Consider the following 12520-nt stretch of genomic DNA (forward strand, 5'->3'; position numbering starts at 1 on the left):
ACACATGTATGGAGATCATAGGGCAGCTGTCAGGAGTCAGCTCTCTCCTGCCACCTTGTGGGATCTGGGGATCAGAGCAACTGCTGATACATGGTAAGCCATTTCCCACCCGACTCACTCCCACTTATTTATTTTCTCGCGTGCGTGTGCGTGTGTGTGTGTGTGTGCGTGCGTGAGTGCGTGTGTGTGTGTGTGTATTAAAGTGGAAGTCAGAGGACTTTTCAGAAGTCAGTTCTTGACTTCTACCTTGTTTTTTTTTTAATTTTTAATTTATTATTTTTATTTTATGTGTATGAGTGTATTGCCTGCATGTATGTGAGTGCACCCGTGTCCTGCAGTGCCTCGGAGGTCAGAAGAGGGCTTCGGATTCCCCTGGAACTGGAGTTAAGGACAGTTTGTAGCCACTGTGTGGGTGCTGGGAATCAAACCCAGGTCCTCTGCAAGAGGTCCTCTGCTCTTAACCGCTGAGCCATCTCTCTAGTCCCGACTTCCACCTTGTTTTTGAGGCAGGGTCTCTGTTTTTGCTGCTGTTCTGGGTACCCTAGGCTACCTGGCCTCCGAGCTTCCACCTCCCATTTCGATGTAGTATTTCTGTGACTACAGATTTGAGCCACAGCATCTGGCGTCTACATGGGTTTGGGGGAATCAAACTCAGGTCAACAGGCTTGTGAGGCAAATGCTTTTACTCACTGAGCCATCTCCCTGGCCCTCATCTTTTTATTTTAATCACACATATTTCCAGCATCATTGAGGTCTGGGTTGTTTTTTGTTTGTTCATCTATTTGCATTTTTTGAGACAGGGTCTTGTTATAGTACTTAGGCTGGTCTTGAATTTGTAGGCTCCTCTTACCTCAGCCTCCCAAGTAACTTGGAGTAAGAATGTGCATGGATTTATGAAGTATTTTGTTAAAGTTAAAAATATTCTACTTTGGAAGTAGATGGTTGGGGGAAACACATTCTCTAGAAAAGAGACATAATTGAGGGTGGGACAGTTAGGGGGCATGACTCCAGTTTTCCCAAATTTTTCATGCCAGTGAAGAGTGAAGAAATAATCTTCCTTTAAGCCCCGCCCTTCCAGTAAGGTGTGAAAGCCTAATCTTCCCTTAAGTCCCACCCCTCTAGGACTACAACTCCCAGGAAGCTGTGCTCTCACACTCTTGGATTTAAATAAGATTCTGGACTCTGCTTAAAGCCAGCCTGTTGCTGAGCACCCTGGGGTAAGAGGAGCCGAGTCAGCTGAAGCTGCCAGGAGTTGGGGCCAGATCAGGATCCTGAAGCCAGGTGAAGGCTGAAGTTGGAACAGCAGCATCTAAGGAGGCTGGAAAGATGCTGATGATCTTGGGACTGCTCACCTCTTTCCTCTCAGTCTTGTATCTGACAGCTCCATCCATCAGGTTTGTCTTAACACAACAACTCGATAATTGTTTACACAGTCCAGTATTGGTAGCGGGTTCTCGGCTGCTAAAAGAAGAGCAAGGGAAGGTGGTAAAGGACAGAAAATTAGTGCAAGAAAGAAGGAGGGATTATAGGTGCTGTGGTGGAAAAAGAGAAGGAAGCACCTGGGTGGGTGGAGGTGGGGCTGATTTGAATTCTGAGGCTAGGGGAAAGTTGAGTGGATGACTATAAAGTAGTTCAATAGCAATTTAGGTGAGAGTCCAGGCCCTTTCGTTCAATTCCCCTAGGCTTTTTGGAAGTGCTCCCTTTTTTCTCTGTCCTTAGGTAAGTCTGGTTGTCATGGGGGCTCGCTGTTAGGTACTAGGTACTTGGGGAAGGAAACAAAGTCCCTTGCCTTGATACTCCTTTCAGTAAAAGTTTGAGGATTGATCCTTTCACTGTGGGATTCCTAGAGATGTCAAAGAAATGTGTGTTTGGCATGGAGAATTTTTAAATTGTTGATGATGAAGAAGGTTAAATAGACATATTGAAGATACAGTGTCATGTCAGGTCCTGGCATAAAAAAACTGGATTCAAATTCCATTCCTTCTACCACCAGAAGTGACTTGGACATCTTTGGGCTTCAGTTTACTCCATCATAATGTGGAAATAATACTGGAATGACCGGGATTATTAATATAAATGATTTATGGAAAATGGCTCTCCTGGGAAAGATAGTGTATGTGGAAAGTGTCTAGCCTAGTACCTGGCAGTTGCTGATGCTCAGGAAATGTTTAGTTTTACTTTTCTTTTCAACAAGTGAGCCTTCTCTGTGTATGCCAATGGTCAGAATAAAATCTTTAATACAATGGCAGAAAGTCTCCGAGGAGCCCTATTCTCTAAAACTAGAGAGGCAACCAAGGAGTGATATTTGTGTGTGTTGTACAAATGCTGTTCACCAGTGCCTATGGTACCTACTGGAAACCGAGGACTCAGGACCATTGAGCCTACTAATATTTATTGCTCATGTTTCCAATGTGCATTAGAGTAGGAAGCTGACTTCTGGGAATATCTAGAGATGAGTGTATATCTTTATCACTTGACAAGGAATGTCTCTATTGGCTTGGTTCAAGAGTACTTTGCTTGCACCATTTGTAGCCTCTGGGTACATAACCTTCCAATCTGTCGTGAGCTGGCCATAACCTTTCACAATCAAAAAGCGGTCGGTTGGGGACTGGGGAGATGGCTCAGTGGTTAATAGCACTTGCTGTTTTTGTAGAGGACCTGAGTTCAGTTCTCAACACCCATGTTGAGCAGCTCATGACTGCCAGCAACTCCAGTTCCAGGGAATCTGATACCTCTTCTGACCTCCTTGGGCACGCACAGAGAGACATATGCATATACACACAATTAAATAAAAAAAATTTTTTTGGTCTTTTTGAGACAGGGTCTCCCTGTAGCCCCAGCTGTCCTGGAACTCACTATGTAGACCAGGCTGGCCTTGAACTCACAGAGATCCACCTGCTTCTGCCTCCCGAGAGCTGGGATTAAAGGCGTGCGCCACCACACCCAGCTAAATACAATTTTTAAAAAGAAGTGGCCCATGAAGATTAGCTTCTTAAGATGATAAGATGATATGATCCAACTTAAAGGTCTCTCTTTTAGCCGGGCGTGGTGACTGGGAGAGTCTGTTCCATGCCTTTAGTCCCAGCACTCCGGAGGCAGAGGCAGGTAGATCTCTATGAGTTCAAGGCCAGCCTGGTCTACATAGTGAGTTCAGGCCAGCTGGGGCTACAAGGAGACCCTGTTTCAAAAAGACCAAGAAAAAAAAATATCTCTTTTGGGGGCTAGGAAGCTTTATTTTATGAATCTCGGCATGAGTTTGGGAAGGATGGTATGTGACACTTTTTCCTCTTGGTGACAGGAAGTTCTTTGCTGGTGGAGTTTGTAGAACAAGTGTGCAGATTCCTGGGAAGGTAGTGGTCATCACAGGTGCCAACACGGGCATTGGCAAAGAGACAGCCAGAGAACTTGCTCGAAGAGGTGAGTCCTTCCTCTTCTGTCTCCACAGGGCCATGCCTCCTCCACTCTTCATTGGACCTCTGCTTGCATTGCCTCCTCTTTCTTCCTGGGCTTGGAGGTTATGACAAGAATTCAAGGAGACTGGAGTCCAAGTCCAGTATGACTCTGACTGTGGCTTTCAGCATACTTCCTTCCTTCCCTAACACAGAGAGTGAGGAAAATAACATCTCTGTCTAATATAGGTCGTCAGTTATTCTAAAATAGGTACTAAGCAGAATTAAATACCAGAGTATAATGCTTGGGTTCCCAGCACTACTATGAGAATCTAGAAGTGGCAATATGGCCACTCCACTGCTCTAAGGGTGAGTAGGAGCATGCTGTGTGCACCATTCCCAACCTCATTTATTGTACTTCTGAATACATTGGTCTTTTTGTTTTGGCTCCAGGAGCACGAGTATACATTGCATGTCGAGATGTACTAAAGGGAGAGTCTGCTGCAAGTGAAATCCGAGCAGATACCAAGAACTCCCAGGTGCTGGTGCGGAAATTAGACCTATCTGACACCAAATCCATCCGTGCCTTTGCTGAGGGCTTCCTGGAAGGTGAGGTTCCAGTGAGTGGCCAGGAAAGCAGGAAACTGAGTATGGGAATGACTGCTCCACCCTGGACCATCTATGTTCCTTGCATCACACCCATCATGATCCCACTGGGCAGGTTTTTCCACATGAACCAGCAGGACAGGGAATTGGCAAAGGGATGATAGGTGGACAAGCTGGGCAGGATCCTTATCGACATTTTGCTCCACAGTGGGAATCTTGGCGGTGTCATCTCCCTGCCTGGGCTTGTACCTTCGCATAAGGTGTGGCCCTAATGCTGTTCTCTTATTTCATCCAGAAAATCAACCTTCTGTGCCCATAAGCCCTAGATGAGTTTGTGCCACTGCCAAAATGCTTCTGTGTCTTTAAAATTACCAATATCTACCAAGGACTTGAGTCTTCGAAGGCCTGCCTTATTTTATCCTGGATTCCCAGGGCCCAGCAGTATAGGCCTGGTCCAGAGTTGGTAGTTAGTGCACATTGGCCATATAAATGAACAAATGATGTCCAGGAATATATGAACAAGTAAAGTTAGAAACCCAATGACAAGCTGGGTATGGTGGAGCATGCCTTTGATCCCACCATTCGGAAGGCAGAGGTAGGCAGATCTCTGTGAAACTGAGGCCAGCCTGGTCTCCATAGCAAGTTACAGGTCAGCTGAGGTTACTGGGAAACTCTATCTCAAAAATAAATAATAAATAAATTAATTAATTAAATTAAAAATTTAAAAAGAGAAAGAAATCTAATAACAATGGTGATTAGATTTATTACTGAGATAGGTCCAAAAGAGGAATAGTTAATTGACTTCTGAGGCAACACCTTATCTTAGAAGAAAGGAACAGAATGAGTGGTAACCTTGCCCAGCAAAGAGAGTTAGCAGATGGAAGCAAGGGGAAAACACTTAAGATGGTGACAGGTGGCTGTAGATACCTTGCTAACAACAGGCTCTCCCTGATTGTACACAATAGAGGAAAAGAAGCTCCATATTCTAATCAACAATGCAGGAGTGATGATGTGTCCATATTCCAAGACAGCAGATGGCTTTGAAGCCCACCTGGGGGTCAACCACCTGGGTAAGTATCCTTAGATGGCTAAAACGTGAGGCATTCCTTACCTCGTTCTCTGTAGGAAGATGGCCCTGTGCCAGTGATTAGGACTGCCAGTGATCCCCATTGAGCACAGAATTCCATTCACTAGACACATTGCTTATTTGCACTGTCCTTCTAACCAGCCTGAAAAAGTGAGTCTCCTGCCCATACCAACCAGAAGCCCCAGTCCCAGGAGTTACCAAGGAAAAGAATGCCATTCTTGGATGGGGCAGTGGCAATAGAGAGCTTACTGGGCATGGCCAGCCTGTGGGTATGCAGGAATCTGGGTTTGGCTGGAGAAGTCTGTATCCATGTGAACCTTGAGAACTTGAGATACGAGATAGGCTGGGCTTCAGAGTACAAGGTGATGATTCTAGAGGGGACACTGTGGGCCATGTTCTTGGATCCTAAGCGAATGTTATTTTCCATGAATATTCTAGCTTTCCTTCTGTATACGAGTATATGAAGGCCCGTGGTTATACAGAGAAGTTTGAAGCCAGCAAGAAGGGTGTGGAAAGGATACAAACAAATATAGATTAAATATTATTGTCTTACTAGAGTCTAAACTTTGGTCTTGCTCTGGAGAATCCACTAACTCAGACCAAGTGACCATTAGCACTGAATTACTCATGGCATCAAACTTCGTTCACACCTAGAAGATAGTGAGCTGATACTGAAGTTTTGTCATCAGCTCCCACACCCTGAGCTTAAGGCCATTCTATCCTTCAATTTTTCTGCTGTTCTTCCTTACAGGCCACTTTCTTCTTACATATCTGCTTTTGGGACGGTTAAAGGAGTCTGCTCCTGCACGGGTGGTAAACCTGTCATCAGTGGTCCATCTTGGGGGCAAGATTCGTTTCCATGACCTCCAGGGTGAGAAGCGTTACTGCAGAGGTTTTGCCTATTGCCACAGCAAGCTGGCCAATGTGCTTTTCACTCGAGAGCTAGCCAAGAGGATCCAAGGTAAGTATGGAGAAAGTACCAAGGCTTAAATAATAAAAACAAGGTCCATAGTCTAGATTATAGGTTCATAATCTAGAATCCTGTGCAACCAACACATTTCAGTCATGTTCTGTATGGTCTAGAGAATGGTCTATAATAGCTGTGCTTTTGATTTTGAGTGTGTGAGTTTATTTGGTATATTACAAGCAAAAGTAAAAGAATAAATAGCAAGTCACAGATATAGAGAAGCAGCAGACAGGAAGCAAACTATCATCAAATGAGGTGTTCATGACATCCAGTAGAGACTACTAGAGTATCCCAACTGAGAGAGCAAATGAAAGGTAATATCCAGCAGAAATCAACAGGGGAAGCTCAGTTGTGGCAGTCAGATGGAGTTCCTGATTGAACTCCAGGCAGAGCAGAGAAGTCCCTCCAGTGATGCTTTCAAGTAAAAGAACAAAGAACAGCAGATAGAGATAATGCCACGAAATCTGGCACTTACAATATCCAGTTCTCACTCCAGGAATTTTTATATTATGGGATAACAATAGTAACTTCAGTTGGAAATAGCTGGCCTTGTAGCTGTTCTCAAGGACACAATGTTTTAACGCCCTAAGCTGCTGGCTGTTTTTTCCCTCCTCTCATTACAGAGTCAGGGGACCAGCCTGACTCAGGACAGGAGATTTTGGAGGACACAAGATGTGCTTGGGTCTGAAGTAGGAGGAAGGGTAGCCCTGATTCTAGAGTCAGTTTCTCAGAGAGTTCAAAGAGCACGTGGTGATTTACTAGTATAATGTACATGACATAAAGGAACTCTGTGAACAAAGGAGAATGAGATTATGAACAGAACGGAGTCATTGCTCCCTAGGATGCTCCACATTGAAGTGGTGTCAGGAACCCCATAAAGCTACTTTATATGTGTTGCATTTTTGTTTCCTATTTGTTATTGCACTTGGTTTTTACAACAATCTTTTGTAACAGCCAGAGTGGGTATTATTCCTATTTTGTAGGTCAGAACTGAGGTCCAAGAAAATGGCTAGCTCAAGATTATATGACAGATGGAGTCATTGAATTATACTTCAGGGATTACTTCTATAGTTCATAAAGGAGTCAGACTGGAGAATGAGCACTCTGTTTTAATCCCAGAGTGCTTCCTCCTGTGTGCCATTTACTGAGCCCTGCAAAGCTACAGAGGGGCCATTGCCCACCGTCAGAGGCTAGGGATGGATTTCAGGCTCCTTGGTCTGAGTTCTTGCTCTTCCCACATATGTGGACATGTTCCTTTAACTACCCTGATTTGCCTCTTCAGCTGTAAAATGAGGTGAGGACAGGCCTTAATTTACAATAATTCTGTGCTTCCCTGGGGTCTAGATAAGCTGTGGGCTCTGACACCTGTGAGTCTGGGGGACTATTTGCTATTGTGAATAAACCAGAGTTTGGGAACAAGGATCTGTGTCAGAATACCAAGGCAGAAAAAGAGGAGAATCTTAACAATAAATAGTAATAATAGGGAGCTTTGTGTGCCATTTAAGCTTTGCTATGTGCTTACGAGGTAAGTGCTATTTTCTTCCTCCCTCTACAAATGAAGAGAAAGGCACAGATATATTAAGAAATGTGTCCAGCAATGGAATTCTTTTCAGCAGTAAAGAAAGAGGAAACAATGAAATTTGCAGGTAAATGGATGGATCTAGAAACTGTTTACTAAGTGAAGTAACACAGACTCAGAAAAATAAAAGACATGTTTTTCCTTGTTTGTGGATCCTAACAGAAAGAAAGAAAGAAAGAAAGAAAGAAAGAGAAAGAAAGAAAGAAAGAAAGAAAGAAAGAAAGAAAGAAAGAAAGAAAGAAAGAAAGAGAAAAAAGAAATGTGTCCAGATAAGTTTCCTAGCTGAGCCAGTTCAAGCTCAGCTGTCTAGTTCTGAAATTTATGCTCTTTACTCCACATTGGGCATTAGACTTTGGTCTGTAGCCTACTAGGTATGACCTTGAGCAATTTACTTAGTTTCTCTGTGACCCAGCTTCCTTAGTATGTATGGGCTTCTTAATGTTACTTATTGCATAAGCCTCTTTAAGAGTTAAGACATGGTCAGCCTCTGTCCCCTACCCTCAGTCTGGTCTCTAGTTAGTTGAGAAAGAAGGTGATGCTCCAAAAAAGAGAAAAAACAAGGTGGCACAGAGTTATTTGTCCCTGAATGTGGCACCTGTGTCTGACAGAGCCAGTATATGAGATGAAGAGACAATCCCTTACCACCAAATAATCAAGAGTTTTGGTCAGACCTTTGGATACGTATTGAGACAGCAAGGAGCCAGGCAATATGGGCTGAAATGGATTAATAAGGAACTTAGTGACTTGGCCCACTATCCTACAGCCTGCAGGTTTGCATGTCTCTATGGCAAGCCACCTATTAAGGAGCCTGACGACAGTCCATATCAAGGTAGTGTATTCTTTTTGACAACTCGCTTTCTCACAGGGCTACCCCTGTAAACCAGCTGCATTTACAAGGCTGCATTTGCAGCCAGAATTTGTCATCCAAATATTAACAGTGATGACAGCATTTGTTTTGATATTCTAAGATCACAACAGTCTTCCACTTGAACTATTTCTTAAGTTATTTTATCCAGTTTACTCACTGCTATGTAATTCAAACCTACATGATTCACTAGTGCCAGAGATTGCACAGATCTGTAAAACAGACAGACACACAGAGGACAGAACATCTCAGGTCAGGATGGACTCAGAAACATGCCATGCGATGCCACCTTAAACTTCGAACAACATGCATTAGAACCAGAATAAAATTTAAATTAGTGCTCCTATTTTGATCTTTGTATCCAATCACCCTCCTATCAGACCTTATCTTCATTTTAGTTATTTTATTTTTTGTTTACCCCCCCTCCATTGATTCACATGCTCCCCTGAGAAGACTTAAATTCTTCTAGCTTTGCATAATAACTAATTTTAGAAAACATGAAGTGACACCGAGGGGGAACGCAGCAGCATGGGTGGCAGTGGCAGCATTGCTGTGCTCGGGTCTGAATTGCTGAGGGAGGAGGTGGCGGAGGAGGCGAGTACGAATCAGCTTCATCAGCTTCGGGCAGAGACATGGCTAACATCGCGGTGCAGTGAATGAAGCGGGAGTTCAAAGAGGTGCTGAAGAGTGAGGAGAAGAGCAAAAATCAAATTAAAGTGGATCTTGTAGATGAGAATTTTACAGAATTAAGAAATAGCAGGACCTCCAGACATACCACATGAAGGAGGAAGCTATCATCTAGAGATAAAAGTACCAGAAACATATCCATTTAATCCCCCCAAGGTCCAGTTTATCGATAAAATGTGGCATCCTAAATTAGTTCTTTCACAGGGGCTATTTGTTCGGAAATCCTGAAAGACCAACAGGCAGCACCGATGACTCTGTGCACGGTATCATTGTCATCGCAAGCACTGTTGGCAGCAGCAGAGCCAGATGATCCACAAGATACAGTAGTAGCAATCAGTACAAACAAAATCCTGAAATGTTCAAACAGCTCGACTTTGGGCACACACACACACACACACACACACACACACACACACACACACACAAAGAAAACATGATGTGAGAGACTGAAGAGATGGCTCAGTGGTTAAGAGAAATGGCGGCTCCTGCAGAGAACCAGGATTCAGTTCTCAGCATCCACATGGTGGCTAAAAATCATTCTTAATCCTAGTTCTAGAGGAGCCTATGCCTTCTTCTGGCCTCCAAAGGCATTACATACATGAGCACACTTACATACATGCAGGCAAAACGCTTGTACACATAAAATATAAGTAAATAAATTATAGAAACTGTAATGTGGTTACAAGTGAACAGTTGGCCAAGATTGATAAACTTTTCTTTAAAACGGAGCATATATATTATATGACCAATGTCTTTGCTATAACTTGGTAATGAGACTCAATTATTCCTCAGTGCTCTAACTCACTGAAGAACAATCTGAGGGGAAAGGAGATGGATAATCAGCTGTCACATCAAAGGAAGCAGTGATGTTCTAGCAGTATTCATTCTCATGTAAGGCCACCACCATTAGAGATACATATTATGTTCATAGATGATGTGGCTGGAGAATTGATATTGAATCTATAGCAACAGAATAGAAAATGTGATGTATGTTATACCTGTCAATAAAGGAATGACCTGCTCTTGCTCTACAGAGAATGGACATTGAAGATCTAACACAAAATATCTTTGTAATTTTCATCTAAATTATCAGGAAACTTGGAGCTATTAGTTAATCCATCTTCCAACATACTGTTTAATATATAGCACCGAATAAATGATGCAAGTTGTCAGTGATGAATGATCAAAAAACTTCTAGTAACTTATTTTCCTTTTCTTTCTTTTTTTTTTTTTTTGTCTTTTTGAGACAGGGTCTCCCTGTAGACACCCCAGCTGTCCTGGAACTCACTATGTAGACCAGGCTGGCCTTCAACTCACAGAGATCCGCCTGCCTCTGCCTCCCAAGTGCTCGGATTAAAGGCGTGCACCACCATGCCCGGCTTAACTTATTTTGCACCAATGACGTTGCATAAACAAATAAAATAAAAAGAAACAAGACAATGCAGGTAAAGCTCTCAGTGCAGCCCTTGCACATAATAAGTACTGAAAACAAGGTGGCACTAGGACTGTGTTGGGGGGAGGTTACTGTCCCATAATTTCCACCAACACCCCTCAATCTGTACCTTATAAAATGTGTTTGCTAAACTAGCTCTACCCTGACCTTTCAAAAACATTGTTGCCCCAAAGCTCCTCCTATCGAAATGGGAAAGACACTACTACTAATAACAATACTGCGCCTCACATGTTTTTATTAGTTCATAAGTCCCCATGTAAAGATAACATGGAAATAGTACTTTTGGAACATAGAAAGCTGAGAAGGTTATATAGATCTTTCTGGAAGAGGTCAGTTCATTTATTGGGTCGGGTGAATGGAGCCTTTTGAATCCTAGGCTTGGGTTTCTGAAGTCCCGTTCTTCATCCTTAGAGTATTTTGCTACAGGCTCAGAGCAGGACCCTGGTCTCACTGTGTCGTCTTTGCCCTAGGGACGGGGGTCACCACCTATGCTGTGCACCCAGGGGTCGTCATGTCCGAGATAGTCAGGCACTCTTTCCTTCTCTGCTTGTTGTGGCGGCTCTTCTCCCCATTCTTCAAGTCCACTCGTCAGGGGGCTCAGACCAGCCTGTACTGCGCCCTGGAAGAGGGTCTGGAGCCTCTGAGCGGCAAGTACTTCAGGTAGGAACTGACAGTGCAGGGTGTCTCCCCTCTCTGGGCACCAGCCAATCATAGCTCTCCTTAGGTTTTGTACCTATCAAACTGTTAGTGCCTGATGATGGAATCCGGTTTGGGTTGGGTCTGCAAACCAATTGCTGATAGTATTCCAAGGAAAGATTTGCTTCTGTGGTTGTATTTTACACCTGTGTGCCACGTTTCTGAAAGCACTGTAGTTTCTCAAAGCTGTGGGAGGCTGTCCTTGTTGGCTATAATGGAAGAATGTTAGAGGACCCTCTGGATTCTTTTCATTTTCCTTTGAGATTTTGGTTTATTTGATGTAGGAATTCTTTGATATCACTTAGCATAAAGTACTAAGGGAAGTCATGTCTCCTCAGTGTGAACCTTACCTCTCAGTGTTGTCAACATTAGCACTGCCAGTTTAAGCATAGCAACAGAACTTTGAATACCAAATGTAAACACAAACTCAGTGTGCAACCAGAGGAAGAGAAATCCAGAATAAACTCTCTTTGCCCTTCCATGACTTAATCCAGCCCAATTCATTCTGCTCTTTGTTAAGTGATGCATCATTTGTTAAGCGAAACACTGGAAGGAACTTCGGTGTCCAGCAATAAGGGAATGGGTAAATGGTAACAGCGAATATTGATTTAGCTCTTACAATGTGTGTGACATTCATCTAAGTATGTTATGTATATTCATATATGTTATGTATAATCATCACAACTCTGAGAGGTGGTAATTTTATCCCCATCTTACAGATGAAAATGAGGTAAGAAACTTAAGTTCAGGGGCTGGAGAGATGGCTCAGCGGTTAAGAGCACTGACTGCTCTTGCAGAGGACCTGGGTTTGATTCCCAGCACCCACATGGCGACTATGAACTGTCCTTAACTCCAGTTCCAGAGGAATCTGAAGCCCTCTTCTGACTTCCATGGCATTGCACAACATGGGTGCACTCACATACATGCAGACAATACACTCATACACATGAAATAAAAATAATAAATAGCGAGGCGTGGTGGCACACACCTTTAATCCCAGCACTTGGGAGGCAGAGGCAGGTGGATCTTTGTGAGTTTGAGGCCAGCCTGGTCTGCATAGTGAGTTCCAGGCCAGCTGGGGCTGCAGGATGACCCTGTCTTAAAAGCACCAAGAGGGAGCGGGAGGGGGAGAGGGAGAGGGAGAAGGAGGGGAGAGAGAGAGAGAGAGAGAGAGAGAGAGAGAGAGAGAGA

General features: G+C 43.6%; 1 protein-coding gene across 2 annotated transcripts in view; it reads left to right on the forward strand.

Moving 5' to 3' along the window:
- Nucleotides 1-1326: 1326 nt before the first annotated feature.
- Rdh12 (retinol dehydrogenase 12) overlaps nt 1327-12520 on the forward strand; it is a 13769-nt gene continuing 2575 nt past the window's right edge. The window contains exons 1-6 of one of the 2 annotated variants that reach the window (XM_008852165.1): nt 1327-1394; nt 3299-3417; nt 3843-3998; nt 4961-5065; nt 5834-6043; nt 11104-11293. In XM_008852165.1, coding sequence (XP_008850387.1) covers nt 1327-1394; nt 3299-3417; nt 3843-3998; nt 4961-5065; nt 5834-6043; nt 11104-11293 — 848 coding nt within the window. The remainder of the gene's footprint in view (nt 1395-3298; nt 3418-3842; nt 3999-4960; nt 5066-5833; nt 6044-11103; nt 11294-12520) is intronic. The other variant, XM_017802924.1, reaches the window with a different exon arrangement.

The sequence above is a fragment of the Nannospalax galili genome, unplaced genomic scaffold (assembly GCF_000622305.1).
Source record: "Nannospalax galili isolate Female #2095 unplaced genomic scaffold, S.galili_v1.0 scaffold285, whole genome shotgun sequence".
In the NCBI taxonomy this organism is placed as follows: domain Eukaryota; kingdom Metazoa; phylum Chordata; class Mammalia; order Rodentia; family Spalacidae; genus Nannospalax; species Nannospalax galili.